This window comes from Sciurus vulgaris (genome assembly GCF_902686455.1).
Source record: "Sciurus vulgaris genome assembly, chromosome: 4".
In the NCBI taxonomy this organism is placed as follows: domain Eukaryota; kingdom Metazoa; phylum Chordata; class Mammalia; order Rodentia; family Sciuridae; genus Sciurus; species Sciurus vulgaris.
In genome coordinates, this window is record NC_136464.1 from 158,326,513 (window position 1) to 158,345,943 (window position 19,431).

Genomic DNA, 19,431 nt, shown 5'->3' on the forward strand with positions numbered 1-19,431 from the left:
CTTCAGTTTAAAACATTTTCCAGCTTTCATTCTTATTTATTCTTTGACACTGGTTATCTGGAAATATATTTTTATATTATCTTTTTATTATTCCTCACTAGCTTAATGCTACTATGAACAGGTAACAGAAACTGTATCATTTCAATTATTTGAATATGTTGAGATTGCTTTATGACTAGTTCATGGTCAATTTTGGTAAATGCTACCCTGTTTCTGATACTATGCATCATAAGGCACGGTGATCAACACATAAACCTGTACCAGTGTGGCTGACAGGGGAGGAGGCTGTGTTGTAAACGATGTTCCAGAGTTCAGGAACTCAACCGAGGAGGAACCCCGAAGACACCTAAAAACAAATATATTTTTGCTGCTACTTACCCGTAAATCTTGACAAGCCAGGATGTTGTCGAGCCACTTATATAGGTAGCCATCTGGGGAAAGGCCCACATTGTCGAAGACAGGGCCGCAACACAATACTGCTGACATTGCCTGGTCATAAAAACACAACAAAACAAGGAAATGAAACCTGGAACAGTAATGGTATCGGCTGACTTTATAAAACATAACTGCCAGATGTACAATGATGATGTCCTATAAAGGCAGTTATTCCTCCAAGATTTTAAAGCATTCCTTGGTAGAGTCAATAAAAATATCAGATTCCGAACTTGGTTTTTTAATAAATGTTAAAAGTTTATCAATTTAGCTATGTGATTTTACAATTACACAGATCTTTATTTGATGAAGAGTATTTAAAACAAAATGACTACTTCGCAGTGCATGAAATAAACTTTCAATAATTTCACGTGAACAATTTCTGCTTACAAGATAAATTCAGATTTTCAAATTCTTTTTTTATGACAGTTATTAGGCTAATGTACTGAATCGACAACCTATGAAACACAGCAAACCAAATAATTATGATCCTAATCAAAGGTAAAGAAAATGAAAACTATAAACTGTGGTTCCTTGAAGTGGGTGGGGAAAATAAGAGAAGGAGGTGTCTGTCAAGTTCATCAAGTACACTGGCCTTACTGAGCTCAAAGTTCACCTGAATCAGTAAGTAATGGTGCATGTATGACAATGTCGACAGGCAGTTACTTTTCTAAAGGACCAAAAAGCTATACTGATCATGTTTCTGCTGATTCTGAACAGTCCCCAGGGTATGGAAACATTTCTTGCAGTCTGCTAAGGATAGGAGAAGACTAAACAGGGTATGTGACTCTTGGTCAATTTTGAACCTGACGGTGATATCTGTTTTTTTGTAAAGGTTGGAAGTTGACTGGCAAAGCAACTACTTAAAGAGTAAGTAACCAAAACCATATGGTTATCAGATAGAGAAATACTAGATAAAAGTGGGAACTTTTGGGCTGGGGATATAGCTCAGTTGGTAGAGTGCTTGCCTCACATGCATGAATCCCTGCGGTTCAATCCCCAGCACCACACAAAAAAAAAAAAAAAAAAAAAAAAAAAAGTAGAAGCTTTAAAAAAGCTTATCTTTTTGAAAGTGTGAGCCCAATTGGAATATTTACATATAACTATTGTCCTATGTTCATGTGTGTATATTTGTGAGTCTCTGAAGTCAATCTAGGTATTTATATGTGTGTGTCCTTTCTTCCATGTACTTTTATATTTTATTACATCCTATCATGTTACTTATTTTAACTTTTTTTTTTTTTTTTTTTGTAGCAGTCGGGATCCAACCCGGGGGCTTTACACACACTAGGCAAGCGCTCTACTTCTGATCTACATTCCCAACCCTTATTTTCAAGGCAAGACTGTTCATCTAAGGAAGGAGACCAATGATCTGAGCAACGCCATTCAGTGAGAAAGACATTCCTACCTTTAATGCACAATACTGGTATCTTGTAATCTGATGATTTCTGTCACTGTAACGATCCAGAGGCGTAAACATAATGCTGAAGGGTCCTGCCCACTGGCTAAATAAGATGAAGAGATGGTGCCTCAGGCTTTGCTGGGGGAAGAGAAATCTTCGGTGGTGAACTAGGGAGGGAAACAGAGTTACAGTCTACTGACTGGATGCAGTCTGTGTGAGGATTGCATGGCATTCTCAAGTTTTGTGGAAAGGAAAAATCTCATTTCTTAACTCTGCTTTTCTTCCCTTCCCTTCCTTCTTTCTTTTTAAAAAAAACTTTGGTGCTAGAAGTTGAACCCAGGGTTCTGTGCATGCTAAACATGTGCATTTCCACTTAGCTACATTCCCAGCTCCCTAACTCCAGTTTTCTTTAGCAATGAAAGTTCATTTTTAAAACACATTTCTTTCTACATGTGTGCTCTTCCTCCCTTCGCGTTGCAGCCAGCTGCACCTTGACTCTGAGTGGGAAGGAGAGACCGACCACAGGACCTGTAAACTGACAGCTAAGAAGACTCCCAGTCAGTAGCGACTCGCATATGACAAGTTTTCCTACTGCTGCTGTCAGGAAGGACTGTGAGATACAGTATAGACTGTTTCAAAGAGATGTACTTTAACCAGTGAAGTCAACTCAAATCCTAATTTAGGGTCTTCAAGGATGAAGAACATTTGTAAGAAGGTTAGTAACATCAAAATAATGAAAAGTGAGTTAAATTGCATGGATTGAATTGCAGCTTTTTATAATGAAACAAAAACTACACTTTTTATATGAAACTGATGAATGAAAATATTTCATACCCATTTGCTCTGTGAAAGATAATTCTCTCAATAATGTAATACTTAATCAAATGTAACATGTATTAAGCGATGTAGAATTCTACCCCCTGTGTTGATGAAGTGGCAGTAGAGGGCAGGAATATTGCTGGAATTTCATGTCCGTAGATTAGCACAAACAATGTGATAAAATGAAGCTCTTGTGAATGTTTCCTCTGAATTACTTCCTTCCTATAGAAATCACATGAGGTCATTTTTAGATGGGAACCCAAATAAAGAATAGAAATGACAAGCACAAAACCCAATCTGATTCCTATTATTCCCTTTCCAATTCTGTGCTGAGTTATGACAACCTGTTTTCATGTGCATTTTCAAGTATCTCAAAACAAACAATCCATCTATCCCAGACGTGCATGTGGGCTAGGAAGATTCAGGTGGAAAGCACATTCGCACAGAGCACAGTTTTCCGCACATGAAAGGTAATTTGTAAAGATGTTATCACTGCACCTGGAACACACTGAATCAAGTTGGCAACCATGGCACTAAAATGTGCCCGGATATCTTTAAGAATTTCAACTTCTTTGTCATTTTCAGCTTCCAGAAGCATGCGGGTCAAGTCCACGTATTCTAAGAACAAAGCTCCAAGTGCTAGAGTATCCCGTTCTAAGGCTCCATTTGTGCTGGAATAAAGGAAACATCAGACTTTTAGGTCCATCAATCTTTACATCCAAGTAGCACATGCATCATGAAAAATAAGATTCATGTCAAAATTCATGTAGTAAATCTGTTCTGTTCATACAGTGTAAGAAGACTATGGAAAAAGTAGGCTTTAAAAAAACTTTTTTGAGTTAATATATTTAAGAGAAAAGAGAGAGATGGAAAAGGAGACAACAGGCTCGTTTTGCAAGCCAGGACCAACTCAGTAGACTTTTGTTCCTACCTGTCACTTATTACGCCAGCATCAGCCAGAAGCTCAAAAATTCGAAGTAGTTGTAGCCTTAACAAGTCTCGCCGTTCTCGGCGTTTCTTATTCTGTGTAGAAAGAGGTAACAGTGCTTACGGTCACAGGCAAAGACGACAGGGACGGTGCTTTAGGAAACTACTACAGAAAGGCATCATCTAGTACCTTCGATTTTTAAGCATAAAAGACAACATGCATTTTCCTTCCTGCTAAAGAGTAGACACAATGCTTGCAGATCGGAAATGAGACAATAAATATGCACAAGGGAAGAATGCTGAGAACTAACAAGCCTCATTTCCCAGATGTTCCCAGGGTCTGCTGAAAAACTAAGCGTCTGAAACTAGTGGAGAGGGACAGGAAACACTGACAATCCCACAAATCTGGTCACAGAGGCAACACTGTCAAATTGCTGAATTTTTGCTATTCGTTATCATCACACCTACTATATGGGAAGCTTCTCTTTTGGTCATCTTATTAACCCTGGTACATAAGTGAATTTTGAAGTGGATTCACTTTGGGGAAAACTATGTATCATATGACAAATGAATCAATTTTCTTGGCCATTGACTTTCTTGTAAACAATAAAAAAACTAAAAGCCAACTTTAAATTTGTTTGCAAAAGAATGTAATAAAGCAATATATACAATCTAAATTATTTTGAATTATATACTTAGGATATAATGTGCTTTAAAATTGGAACCATAGTATACTATATACTTGAATATTGAAAAGTAATGAAAATGACAAAAGTTAAAACATTAAGAATCACTTTTATGGAGATTCCTAAGAAAACTTGGAATGGTACCACCATTTGACCCAGCTATCCCACTCCTCAGTTTATACCTAAATGACTTAAAATCAGCATACTACAGTGACACAGCCACATCAATGTTTATAGCAGCTCAATTCATAATAGCTAAACTATGGAACCAACCTAGATGCCCTTCAACAGATGAATGGATAAAGAAAATGTGGTACATATACACAATGGAATATTACTCAGCCTTAAAGAAGAATGAAATTATGGTATTTGCAGTTAATGAATGGAACTGGGGAGTATTATGCTAAGTGAAATAAGCCAATCCCAAAGAACCAAAGGCTGAGTATTTTCTCTGATAAGCAGATGCTGACCCATAGTAGGGTAGGTAGGGAAGAATGAAGGAACTTTGTACAAAGGGAAGTGAGTGGAGGGTTGGGGCGGGTGGGGATAGGAAGGAGAGTAGATTGAGACAGATATTATTACCCTGTATACATGTGTGAAAAAAATTTTTTAAATAAAAAAAACAATATTAACCCTTTAAAAGACAAAAAAAATTTCAGAAAATGCAGGTAACAATCTATTTAAAGATTTTAGCCCTACAATTTTTTAATGTTAATAATGGTACTTAATGACAAACATGCTGCATTTCTAGAGAAAATGTAATAAATCATCTCCTTTGACTTCACAGTTTGCTAGTGAGGAAGAACATTGGGAGTGTATGACTTATTGGTATAAAAATAAAGTTGCAAATAAGATGGCCATTTGGTAGTTAAACAGAACTAAAATCCAAGCTCCATATTTTCTCATCATGTATTGTGTTCAGTTCTTCTATACTTAATAGGTGCTTATATTTTGCTGTTGATTCAAAAAATTTTACATTAAAATAAATTCAAACACTATTGAAAAAAAAAAGAATCACTGTTAAAGGCATGTGGGGTACTTGCATACTTTTGGGGGAGCTACTAGATTTGATTTAAATTCATGCCACTGTCCAAATAAGCCAAGTCTTAATTACTGAAATTCAAAATCCTACCTCTGGTCTTCTTTCTAGAGCCTCTTTCATTAACGGATGAAGTTCTTCTACCAATTCTCTATGGAGGAAAAGGATCACATTTTAAATTCATTGTTATGGACAGAAAACTTATCACCAAATATGTCCATTCAATCCTAAATTGCTTATTTTTTTTTTTCATTTTGCTTCTGATATAATAATTTCTGGACTACTCCAATATTCCCAATCATGTGGTGAACTGGAAGGTACTGGTCTGTACTTTGTATTACTGGTCTTAATCTCATTGCTATGCATATAATTTTGGCTTAATATATACTTGTTGACTTGGTTGTGATATAATACTCTATTGTTCTTTTTGGCAAAAAAACTCTATCTGAAGAATTAAACAAGAAATATTTTTCAAGTGCTTACTAAATTCAAACACTTTACTATGAGCTATGAAACTGAAGATAAATACAATTCAGTTTCTAGACACAAGAAAATTTCAGGACAGTTAGAGAAAAAGGGAGAGGAACTAACATTGAGATCCATGTTCTGGAGACTGTTTTCCATTGATCTTAAAAATAAAATCATTGGATTTCAGAGCTAAATTCCTTTATTTGAGCTACAAGGTAAATACAAATTATGACAGGTACTAAAATAGTGAGGTTGCCAACAAAATAATTTTTCCTGTGTGGTAAAAATATGTTTTGAGCATATTAAAATACATTGTGTATCATACATATATACTCTTCACCTGTCCCAGAATCTCTAGTTCTTAGATTTATACTTGTTAATCTAATTAGTTGGAAATAACTTCTGAATTAATTATTTGGAGATATCTTTTGAATTGCTGTCAATATAAAAAATTATGAGTTCTGGCTTGTCACCAGACTAGTACTAACTTGTTTTATCTATAATATATGTCATAGTTGAAAACTGCATAGTTTCCGGTAGGATGTTTTGTGCTGTTTGACATTACCCTCTAAGAAAATCCAAGAATAGGAAAGTGCAAACTCAGAGGCATTTTGCACTGAGAGACAGAAAATCTGGTTTCTAGTCCTGATTTTTCTGATACATATGCTAGGATTTCTTTATCAAAGAAACAGGAATATGAATGGCTTCCTCTATTGAATGGGTTCTTGTTACCAAATATTACTATGTGCATGGGGTGCCTATTCACATTCAATATATCCTCTCAGGAAATCTATGAGATGGAGTCTATTAAAATGAAAGGGATGTACTTTATTTATTCATTTATTTTTTGTTATACCAACTTTACAGTTGAGGAAACTGAGGCCCAGGGACATTAAGTTCTCCAGATGCACATGGTGATAACTCATGTGAATAATGTTACCTAACTCCATGAATAGGGAAAAGACAAAATATTCAACAGGTTGTTATATTCTTTGGGAAAGAACTTTAGTCATTTTATCATTACTATTGTTACTGTAATCTTGTAGTATGTCAAGATGAAGCTTAGTTTTAACAAATTAACTAAAAACTAGTAAAATGCTGGTTCACTGGAACTCAAGAAATGAGAACCCAAAATTATAATTTTTTTTAAGAATAAAAATCTGACTCTATTAAAGAATAACATAATGGAAATTTTTCAGTTGTTTCTGAAACATCTCATTAATCTTTATTTTTCAAATAGTCTCTCTTAGGTGTTTGAAGCTATCCCTTTTCCTTCTGCATGGAAAATTTTGTTTAAGACTTTTTTGTTCATGCAGGATTTTATTACTTAGCTAAAGTCATTAGAAGCAGCCTGAATGAACATTTTACAATGCCTTTTTTCAAAATACATTGATGCTGCCTCTTGGGATTTTATTTTATTATAGATGAAAACTGCAAAATAAAGGAATCTAGAAAATCAGGTTTGCTATTGCTCTTAAGGCAGGAGAAAGTACCTTACAGAAAAATCAGCCAGCCAAATTGAAAACACCCAAACGGGTTCTATCCACCCATCACCTTTAAAAGTCTATTGGCTAAATGGCAGATGAACAGATATTGTTATTATTTGATGTCACAGTCTCTGAGCAACCTGGCAAACTGGGGATTGAGGGGGGATCATCTTCATTTATAGTTGATTAAAACAAAGCTCGCAAGTGAAATCAAACCTGAGAGGTAAAAATCAAAGTTGCAATAACTAAAAGTGAAATGTGAGGCAGTTGCAAGGAACACTCATTACGTGCATATCAACCAAAGAAGACGAAGGAAATCACGCGAAGCCTATGAATTCTCCAGGTGCACGCCAATACATACACGCAAACTCAAGCTAAGAAAAGCAACTACAATAGCAGCAGCATGTATGCACGTAGAAAAACTCATTAAGACTACTGTACCTGAAAACAAGGGAATTTGTTCTTCCAAATCCTAAAACTAAGGACTCTGTGATCTCAATGCTCTCTAGTCTCATCAAAGGCACCAACTGCTTTAACAGAACTCCCACCGATGGGGTGCCTATGGCCTGAAACAAGTTGATTAAAAGTGAAAAAGAGGTAACATGGTAACTGATGGTTCCTTTCATCACACGAGGATTCCATTATAACAGTTTTAAAGTACTGAGCCACATCCCAAGGCACTGCCATCGTTACAGGAAAAAAATGCACGAGTTTACTACAGAACAATGAGGGTAATTCCCAACTGGGACACAAATTCTAAAGAAAAAAAATTTTACAACAGTCCTCTTCTTTTTTAACCAAATAAGTCTATAAAACTAATTTGAACAAAATCACTTAATCAAGGCATGGTTTAAAGGTGAATATTGGTGAGGAGTGAGAGAAATGTGGTATGTAGAAAACGAACATGGCCTAGGGCACTAAGGAACACAAGTCACTGGATGGTCTTAAGCGAGTTTCTCAACTTTATCTTCAGTTCCCTTCTTGCCAGAGAGGAGTAATAAATTATTCACATAAACACTCAATGGAATTTAGAAATGTGTAGGATGAAAATCTGATCCCATAATACTCCAGATGGCAGGCACAGTGCAATTTGCACTGGGAACTCTAGACAAACAAGCTAAAAAAAAACCTTACAGAATAATTCTTCTGAAGCATGTCATGTCACCTTGTTATCGTAGCTCACTGTACCATCAGGCGTGGTCGCCATTATTTCTGGAGTGGAAGCTCGTAAGTGTCCTGGGCTCATAATACTGGGTTTTGCAACACCAAAACAGAGAATAAGGTAGTTTCTCCACAAGGTAACATAGTTGTCTCCACTGCCCGCAGTGCTGGTTTTCTTGGCATTAATTGGGCTGCTAGAAACATGGAGTCAAAAACAAGAGTGAAACTAAGTTCTCGATTTTAAATATCACTTGTTAAAGAAAGATCACAGGAAGTACTCAGACAGCCATCTGTCAAGGATGTTGTTCAGGGAATATCTGCACAGGATGAGAAGTTGAGCGATAGAACATTAAGGCCTCTTTCACCATTAAGAGTCTAAGATTCTATACTTAGATAATCATATTGATTATTAAGGGGAAAAAAAACTTGCTCTAGAGAAAAGCTTCTTATCTGTTGTTACTCAATGTTAAGAATTCTGAGGCAGGAAACTTAGGAAGGATTAAATTATTCCATTCTCTTATATAAAATGAAAATTTAAGAGGGCAAATGGTGAAACAAGCAAAACAGAGGAAAACACACGGCTGCCTTACTTGGGGTCCACCAGAGGCATCACTGACTGGAGGCGAGTGAAGGCATAAGGCCAGGCATAGCTGAGAGCCGTGGGGCAGTGCTTGGGCAAGTTCTCCTGCCGGAGGAAGCTGAAAAGGCAGAGGACCCAGGGGTCTTTGACAGACTGTGCAAATATCCAGACGTGGGAAGGGCTCTTCACATCATAATGGCTATTGACCAGGACTGCATTCCATTCCACCAACCATTGCAGATCCACATTGTGGGTCAGCGGTAATGTTGCCTGCAGGCACAGAGGTGGGCAGTCAATCAGAGCTGAACTGAAACGATCCATCCTCACCAGGATGAGTGCACCTTCTTCCATCTCTCCTTCCTGATCACCACAGCAACAGCCCAGCTTTGGATCTGAAACTACCACGTACAAAGCTGGTGCATAATCATCTGTGCTTCCTGTGCTCACTGATAAGCAGCTGGAGTGTAAAGTTCAAGGATCGGGGTCTTGGATACTTTTGATGCCACACACCACCATGCATCAGTTTATAGATACTCATCCCTAAATGTTTATTGAACAATACATGACATTAGTTAATTTAAACGCAATTGCAGATTTGCCATTTTAAAATCTCAAAAGTTATTTATCTGAGATTCATAAATGTGTTTTCATCCCTGCATCAGTGTATGTGTGTGTATGTGTGTGTGTGTGTGTGTATGTTATTTGTGATTTTTTTTTTTTTTTGTTTACTTAGACTGAAACACCTTCCCTTTGATTTAGAGAGATGGGTTAGCACAGTCCCTTTCATGAAGGGCATTTTACTTACGATTTTTGAGGTAACTACTTACTCTTTCCCTATGATATCAAGCAAAAATAATGTTTCAAAACATCTGGAAAGTTACCTAAATTAAATTATATATCCTATAATACTGTCTCTCTATATATTAGATACATACATATAGGTATATGATATAAAATATAGATATATAAAATATATGTTAAAAGAATGAAATACAAGAACTGATATATATCAGTAATATATAGTATATAAACACTGATAATAATCCATAATACAATGCATACATAATACATATATATGTAATATGTATCAATTCTTATATCTCATTCTCTTTTAAGTGCAGATACCCATGTTTGGGGGACACCAATTTTCAAACAATCTAGCTGTGACACCAGGAGGAGAAACTGCCTCCATGTTTGTTGGTCGTCCTCTCAGGATAAGGGACAATGAATGCAGATAACCCGGCACAAAGCTGGCACTGCTTCCCCTTCCTCTTTTCCCCTTTCTGTGGATCTTCCTAAGTGCAGAATTGCTGATCTCAAGATTTTGATTCTAATAAACATAGAACAAAATCACATGAACAAACTATAAAGGCATCCATAGGAAAGTAAGTGCGCAGATAAAAGAATGGACGGTGACGGTTCCATTTCATGTTAAAAGAATGTGAACATCCAGAAGTCAGCAGACTACCTCTCTACGTGGTGAAGGTCTGCCATGCCCCGCTACCAGTTTAATAATTCTTATTAAGTCCATAAGTGAGAACAGGGCTACTAAAAACAGGGCTCTGTGTTCAATCTCAGTTAGAAAAGGCTAAGAAAAGCTAACAAATGTCTTCGGATTTTGCATTCATTTCTAATTTTTGACAAGTCTCTGCATCAGGCGTCAGCAATGTGAATCCTGCTACTTGTTCCAGATTGCCCTGCCTCTTGTAGCTATTTAGTTGAAATGAATCCAGGTTCTCTTACTGTACTTTTATTTTTAAAAAGTCAGATAACTAGAATCAGTTTCAGTTTCCCTTCTACTTACTCAGGAAATCTGAAAGCTGCCAATATGCTTTTTAAAAGTAAGAATGTATTTGTGTAGCAGATAAAGTTCTGTTAGATTCAGAGTCTAAATGGACAAGCCTAACTAACATTTCTTCGTTGTTCTCTGGTGCTGGGACTTGAACCCAGAGCCTTCCTTACTCATTCAAAGCCCATGCTCTATTGACGAGCTTCCTCCCCTGCCCTCCCAGCCCCTTAGTGTTTTTGAGTTTCAAAAACTGAGGATCAAATGAGATAATAAATATAAAAGCACCTTGTAAACTGTAAAGTACCACATAAATAGAAGTTACCATCTTAAGAATAAAGTATAATATTAAATGTGTATATTGTGTTAAGTATAAAGAGTGAGACAAATTGATTTTTTGTAAGAAGACTGAATGATTCTTTTGAAATTGTTATTTGAAAAATATCTATTTTCCTAAGGCTTAAGTTTTGCTTGAAATTTATCTGAATGTCTTCTAAGCTATCATTTGAAAAACTAGTCTTGTTTTTCTAATCTTTACATCTGTTTGCTAATCTAACATAAAATCCCCAAATTCAGCCATATAATTTTTCTTTGACTCTCTCTTTCAGGTAGGTCCAGAGTTGATATGTAAGCACTACGAGCAATCGGAATCAAATGTGTACTTACTGAATCTGAAACTGCTACGTGAATAAAACTTTCAAGAATGGAAGAACTTAGTTGATCCATGACATCAATCATTGGCCTGTCATCGTCCTGTACAAAGGGGAGGCAATTATTTTCCATGGGAAAAAGAATTCTTTCCACCCACCCGCTGCCTCCATCTAGTACATGAAGCAGAACAGCTTGCAAGACACTGATAAGGGGTTTCTCACAGAGGAGCCAGTGCCAAGAAGGTGGAAGGTAAGGCAGGAAACCCCCGTGACTCTGAGCTTGCTCCTCTGAGTTTCAGGGCAAGGTCATTAGAGCCCCAAGCCACACTGTTCTCAAAGACATTTACCTGAATTTCAGATTCATACCTGTACATAAGAACCCAAATACCAGTATCCTACATTAGTGACTGAAGTGCTCACACTGCTGTTCCCTTCAAGGAATGGAAACCCTACAAGAATAGACTTTTTCAGACTGGTAAAACAGCAATTACTTTAAGTTGCTGTTTTGCTAAAATAATTGACAAATTGTTGATGGTGACTGAATTCTAGTCTAAAAGAAACTATACTGGAGAACAACCACAGACTTTCTGTGATATCTATGTGATGTGCAGCTATTTACTAAAAGAAGTAAATTGAGAAGAATAGGAGAGTGTTATCTTATTAAAGATTCTACATGAATAATGTTTGTACAAATCCATCCATCCATGAATATGCATGCGTTTGCTGCTCTTTATTACAGAGAAACTTAGAAACATAAAATGATTTATTGAGAAGTCTTCTACGAAAGTCTTGGAACGTATGATTTCAGTGATACATGGGAATGGTTTTAAAGAAGTTGGTGGTTGGTCAAAGAAAACAATAGTTGAGAAACATCTTTGACACCACCTGGTTGAGCAGCAGTTAAGAATAAGGAACTTCGGAGACATATATATATATCTCTGGGTTTGAATTCTGACTCTCACATCTTACCTGTTGATCTGGGATTAGTTCTTTAACCTCGCTAAACCTCAGTCACAGTATCTGTATACTAGGATAAACAAAATAAATTCTTATTGTGAGGATAAAATGGATAACGTACGTGTATAAAACACTTGGCACAGTGCCTGACTTTGCACATGGTAATTACTACCACTGTTATTATCATAATTAGAAACTTAATGGAGGTTCACCAAATACAGCATGTCTTAGAGGTCCATTTACCAGATGCCAGATACTTGGCCCTGAAATAGTCAGAAAGTTGAAGAAAGGTGAACAGTAAGGACTGTGATGAACTTGAAAATAATTTGTAAAAACTGTGACCACTTGGAGGATAAGGAAACCAAGATTAGTGATTTAAAACAAGAAAATGGAAAGTGGTATTTTTGTAAAGTATGTGACAGACAAAGCTTATCTTTCTTCCACCTGTGCCGCAGGCCATGAGCTGTAATATCTGATGGAAGGTGTACGGTCCTTGACCAGGACAGGAGGTTAGCTGGAGTTAACCAGACTTACAATTGGCTTTCTTCTCTCATCTGAGGAGGATGTGTTTCTTATGGAGCCATTTTCCCACCATCATTGAGATTAAACAACTCTCAGTTAGCCAGACTGTTTGCCACCTCTTATTTTAAATGGAATACAGTCTTTTTAGAGATTGTTCTCTAATATAAACATGATATTTTAATTAGATGTATGCTGAACACTATGAAGAAAAATGACCCATAACCTAGATTAATCTTAAAATTCCTCACTTAGGAAAGCAACATCACTTAGTGACCAGGAATGGTATTCTCTATTGCTCTCAGGACATATGACTTACTTAAGCAGATCAAGAATACTATTGTGGGGGGTGAGAGGGGTTAGTGTTAGGGTTAGAGTTAGGGTTAAGGAGGGGGGCAAGAATGGAGGAAGGAAGGACTGTATAGAGGGAAAAGAGGGGTGGGAGGGATTGGGGGGAAGGGAAAAAATAACAGAATGAATCAAACAACATTACCCTATGTAAATTTATGATTACACAAATGGTATGCATTTACGCCATGTACAAACAGAGAAACAACATGTATCCCATTTGTTTACAATAAAAAAAAAAGAATAAAAAAAAATACTATTGCATCATTATAATCCCAATGATGAATCAAAAATCATGTGTCAACATCACAGGTGACACAAAAGTACCCAAAACAGTAAGGTGTTATTTAGAATGTTTATCCAAATTTCAAAACAGCTGAAAGAAATAAATTGGAGAATTCAGAAGAGTAATCCATACCTCTGGCTGACCCAGGGCAAGAAATAGAGCTCGAATTTCCTTCAGTATTAACACAGACAGTTTGCGTGTGGCCACCTGGAAACTGCAGAGTAAAACCAGAGCAAAGCCTTCCACAGCATGGAGGACACTGCAGTGAGGGCCTCGTTCCGACTGAATTCTGTGGCTGGCACCATTGGGAATGAGCTGTCATACGATAAGAACAACATTCTGTATTCAGCAAGAGAACAATGCAAACAGGAAAAAATATTCTCATATGTGTATCTTTTGGCATGTTTGACCTTGTAACAGTATAATAAATGACAACGGTTTTGAATCAGACATGTCTATGGATTCATTATTATTCATGAAATATCCTAGCGCCTTTTTTACTTTTCAGATCTACTGTTGCTTTGAATATCATTAACCATCTGGTATGTCTGATGAGAAATAACTTTTCAAAACCTGTTAATAATAACAAAAACAAAACAGCTTCTATCCATACCATTTGGGATTATGCTATATCTACATGTATGATAAAATGACCTAATATTTTCACCTAAATTCTCTATAGACTTTTACATACTACTAAAATGAATTTCTGAACATTTTCCTTTCTATTTACACTTGCTTTCTTGTTTGCATGTTAGATTCTAATCTAGGTTTGCCACATTTACATGATGAGTTCTGAAAAGTTCCCAAACTTCAACCAAGTGAATCTAACGCAAAAGCAAGCCAGATGATGTGGCAGATTCCACCTTAATTTCCCTTTTCCAAGCATATACAACCCCCATTTTTCTACCTATCATCTTTTGACATGTGTAGCAGACAAGGAAGGAAGAGGGACCTGAACGTCACCTTTGAGGTCAGCCCATCCCCAGATGGGTTCATCCCTACGTTCCCTGGACACTGCTGTGCTGCTCTACAGTCCTCAGACTCTTAGTGATGCTCCTCCCAGCCAGACCTGAAACCATCTGCCCAATGCCAATGCCAGCTTAGCCTGGAACAAAGACCCTGGATCTCTCTGGACAATCCTACCCTCAATGCGCTCTCCAAAATGTCTTACCATTCATGACCGAGGCAGGAAAGGATCAAGAAGCTACAAGACTACATTTTCTTCTCTGTGGATACTGGACAAAACAACTAATATATTGTTGAGTAAAAACCACAACAAACAACAACAAGAAACCAGTGGACAGTTAACTTTCATATATCTGTTTCTGTACCCATATCTATATCCATGTCTAGCTCAACTCCCTGTCCTATAGCCCTTTGCTCTTAGAAACCGATCTGTAATCATGATTGCCTGGAAAAAAACAACTTCTACTGTATCAACAAGTCTGACCTGACATGGCATGTTATGCCCAAGTTTCTCTGTCACAGTGTGCACTGGTGAGAACTAAGGGCAGCACCAGAGGAAGTTCCCAGGTGGTTGGAAGGAGGAACTCCAGAAGCTACCCTGGGCTGCCACTCATTTTCATGTGCAGTATATAAAAGAATGAGCTGGTGGGGAGAGTGGGAAGTCACCTCTGAGTTTCTGATTTTGCTGCCTTGTTCATAGGCTCTTCCTTGGGTCTGTATGACCAGCTTCCACTGGGTGAGCAGCTGCAGCAGCAGCTTCAGGGAGGAGTCGAGGAGTGTGTGGTGCATGTCGTTGACTTCCCGGAGCAGGAAGTTGGTAAAGCCAAATAGCACATCTTCTCTCCAGTCTGAGAAGTCAACGAGTAAGCCCTGAAGAGAGTTCTGTGCAATGTGCCGCAGTTCATCATCCATATGAATAGAGAGCCTGTGAAATGAAGAAGCAGATAAGATCACTGACTAAGATCAAAGAAGGTACATGTATAGGTCTCTGCTTCTGCTTGTGTCTGAAAAACAAACCTTCCACGTTTTTTGCTTAGTAAATGACTTACATGAATACTTCAAAAAACAAAAACTTCTTAGATTTACAGAAGGGTCACAAAGGTAATAGTTTGCGTATAGTCTTCACCAGCTTCTCTTGGTTAACACCTTATATAACCACAGTACTTTCACTGAAAATAAGAAACCAATGTTGGTACAATACAACCAACTAAACTACACACTTTATTCAGATTTCATTAGCTTTCCACTAGGGCCCCCCACATTTTTTTGTACCAGGGATTGAACCTCAGGGTGTAACCACTGAGCCACATCCCCAGACCTTTATGAGACAGTCTTGCTAAGTTGCTTAGAGCCTTCCTAAGTTGCTAGGCTGGATTTGAACTTGCCACCCTCCTGCCTCAGCCTCCGAGCTGCTGGGGTTACAGGTGTGCACTACTGTGCCTAGCTCCCCCTTTTCTTTTTCAGGATGCAATCTGATATACCACACAGCATTTTACTGTACATGAATACTTTTTAATACATTAATGACTATAGAATAAATAATATCAAACCCTATTCTTACTGGCAAGACACATTTTGCTGAAAAGCAAAAGGACACATTCAGAAGTTTGATTAAAATGAAAAATTAGAGCACCAGTTTGCTTTTCAAGGGAATTGGGAAATGTCTGGAGATGATGATGATGATGATGATGATGATGATGATGATGATGATGATGGTGATGCTGCTGCTGCTGCTTTCTGAGACAAGATCTTGCTATGCTGCCCAGTCTAGCCTCCAACTTGCCATCCTCCTGCCTCAGCCTCCCAAGCCTGGCATCAGGTGCTGGAGACAGTCTTCTTTGTACAGTTTGGGGTGTACTCCTGTCATTTCTCCAGTGGGTAGAAGCTAGACACTACGAAACATTCTATGATACACAGGGCAGTTCCTGATAACAAAGAATTATCAGGTACAAAATGTTGGTAGTGCCAAGACAGAGAAACTCTTAGTCAACTAAAGAATTTCAGTGTATTTGTGTTTTAATCAAAACATGATAATATTAAGTCTTGACATTGGTACAGAGGACTACAGTTACCAAAGTGCTTTAGAGAGTTTTTCATTCATTACTTAACAAATGAATACTCTACAGCCTCCTAAGACTCAGGCCTCACACCCACTGGGTGCAGCACTTAGGATTTGGTGTTCAACCTGGCTGTAAGGTGGAACCTGCATGAAGGGTGAGAGGCAGTGCTGGGAAAGACGCAGGCAGCTCCTTGAAGGGTCTGTGGGCCACCCGAGGAGGAACACAACAGAGACTGGGTTAAGAGTGTACTCCAGTGTCCCACTGCCTGCAGAGCTACCTGACCAATAACCTTAGGTTAGATACTTAATCTAAGCTTCAAATTCCTCTTGGGGATATTCATTGTACAACATTTCATAAATCTGTTAGTAAGATGATCCACCTACAGTGTTTACCACCACAATGAGGAGGTAGTAAGCACTCAGCAGTTAGCTATTATTGTTAGAAGAAAATTAACAGTATACTGTAAATTATACAAGGGGAAACATGATTCAATTTACATTTGGAAAAAAAAAAAAAGAGTCAGGAGGGTATAGGGAGGATGGCTTGGAGAAGGAACCAGACCAAGGTTGAGAGGCAGTCATCATGAGTCACAGGGCCCCACCCGGCGGAGGAGCGTGAGGAAGCGGGAGATGGAGATCAAAGACACTGAGACCCAACTTCCAGGACTCAGCGGCTTGGAGGTGTTCAGAGTCAGAGAACATGTCTAAACCCATGGTAGCCTCCATGAACAGGGCAGATACGATCCCCAACAAAAAAAAAAAGAACTTGTGGCCCCAGGGTGGTGAAGGAAATTGCTCAGTAATGTGAGTAACTGGGGGAAGAGCCAGGATTCCAACCCAGGACTTCTAATCCTTAATCCAAAATTTTCTCCACAGAACAAGTCTGGTACAAGCTGCCCCAGTTACACACTATTGAGAAGATAGTGTTTCAAAAGCTTGATAAGCTAAGGAAACTCCTTTCTTCTTAAGACACCAATTGGTCCAAATCTGACTATACAAACCAGATGAAAAATCTCTGTAGGTTACAGATTTACACTGAGCAGGGAATATATCTCCTATCTTGAAAGCCAATGAAGTTCTACAGAGATGCTGAGAAGGAAGTTCTAGGCTAATTCTTCAGGAAAATCTTATGCAATTAAATCTATAGTTCTTAAGTGATTATAGTTGCTGAAAGAAAACAGGCCTTTAACATAGGCTTCCAATTAAGGATTGTCTAAGGCAGGTGTTTACAAACTTTAGTTCAATCACCAGCAGAACCATGAATTTTCAAAAATTTTTTTTTTTTTATGTAGAGCTCTGCTGATTTTATGTGTCAACGTGGCTGGGCCACAGTGCCCAGATAGCTGGCCAAACTCTGGGTGTCTCTGTGAGTGTGTTTCAGATGGGATTAATATTTAAATCAGTTGACTGAGTAAAGCAGATTGTTCTACATCCTGTGCATGAGCCTGGTCTGATGAGTTAAAGGTCTGAATAGAATAAAAAACTGGCTGCCTCTGAGCAAGACAGAATTCTCCAGCAGGCAGCCTTTACACTTCATCTGGACATTTCCTGGTTCTATGGCAGACAATTTTCAGACACAAACTGGAAATTTGGCTCTCCTGGGTCTCCAGTCTGCTGGCCTATCCTGCAGACGTCCGCTTGCCAGCCCCCATGGTTATGTCAGTCAATTTCTTATAACAAATTCCCTTTTCCCAATATACATATCCTATTATTTGTTTCTCTGGAGAATCTAATAAAAACTCCCATATATAATTCAGAAAATCTGAGTTGCTCTATTCAAGCTAGGGTCAAAGGCCTGAAGCCCATCCATTTGGGGAGGAATACCCCCTCACTCCCAAGCAGCTCTGCATGATCTTTGCAGTCAAATTAGGATATGGTCACATGGGAGTAGGGTCCCTAATCCAATATGACTGGTGTCTTTATACAAAGAAGACCCTTGGAGACAGACAGGTACACTGGGATGACATCACAGGAAGACAAAGGTGGGGACTGGTGTGCTGCTTCTATGTGCCTGGGAAAGTCAAAGCACTGTGGAGGACTGGAAGCCCGGAGAGGCAGGAGACAAATTTTCATACTCTGCAGAGGCAAAGAGTCCTTGATCTTGGGCTTGTAGCTTCCAGAAATGTGAAACATCAGATTTCTGTTATGTAAGTTCTTAGTTTCTGGTACTTTATTTCAGTGGCCAGAAAAAAAAACACCACTAGCAAAGCACCAAGAATAAAAGCCATGTCATGGTCTACCTAGAACAAGCCTGTAAATAAAGGCTAAAGCTTTTAGCTTTAAAAATGAGATTAATTCTGTTCTTATCTATCTTTGCTCTCATGAACAATTTGTAATCTGGAATCCGTTTAAATTCCAAGCCCACAGCACAGGATCATTTGAAGGACTCTTTGGGAGTCCCAGGGCTGTGGAGTCCTACTGTTCTCGGTGGCCACGACTCTGGGAATGATGGTGTCCACATGCTCCACTAGTGAAAGGGTCCAAAAATACTTCTAAAGGATGAACACACAGGATGAAGGGAGGGGCTTTGGGGATAGAAGGTCCAGCTGATCACAAAAGTGGAATGTTTACAGAAGACAGAGGTCTTCCCTGCCATGGAACTGAGATTGATGGGGAAATCACCCATCAGGACAAGTCGCTATGGCAGCAAGTGAGGGAGAGGGGGCCGTGAAGAAACTTCTAGAAGGATGAGACTCCCTTCCTGTGTTTGCTTCTGGAAATGAATGCACGGAGAGCTACATGTTAGATATAACTGCCATTTCTTCCACTTAGATGGTTCTCATTCTTATTTGTTTTACATTTTAACTAGATACTGACAGATGATTTTATGAAATAAGATTTATGTAAAACATGAAA

At 38.2% G+C, this 19,431-nt stretch overlaps 1 protein-coding gene across 1 annotated transcript in view; it reads right to left on the reverse strand.

Moving 5' to 3' along the window:
* FRY (FRY microtubule binding protein) overlaps positions 1–19,431 on the reverse strand; it is a 274,897-nt gene that overhangs the window by 96,274 nt on the left and 159,192 nt on the right. The window contains 11 exon segments of the mRNA XM_079137248.1: positions 379–489; positions 1,841–2,001; positions 3,152–3,324; positions 3,585–3,676; positions 5,399–5,456; positions 7,702–7,826; positions 8,426–8,615; positions 9,012–9,271; positions 11,454–11,540; positions 13,680–13,862; positions 15,183–15,441. Of these exon segments, the coding sequence (XP_078993374.1) occupies positions 379–489; positions 1,841–2,001; positions 3,152–3,324; positions 3,585–3,676; positions 5,399–5,456; positions 7,702–7,826; positions 8,426–8,615; positions 9,012–9,271; positions 11,454–11,540; positions 13,680–13,862; positions 15,183–15,441 (1,699 nt within the window).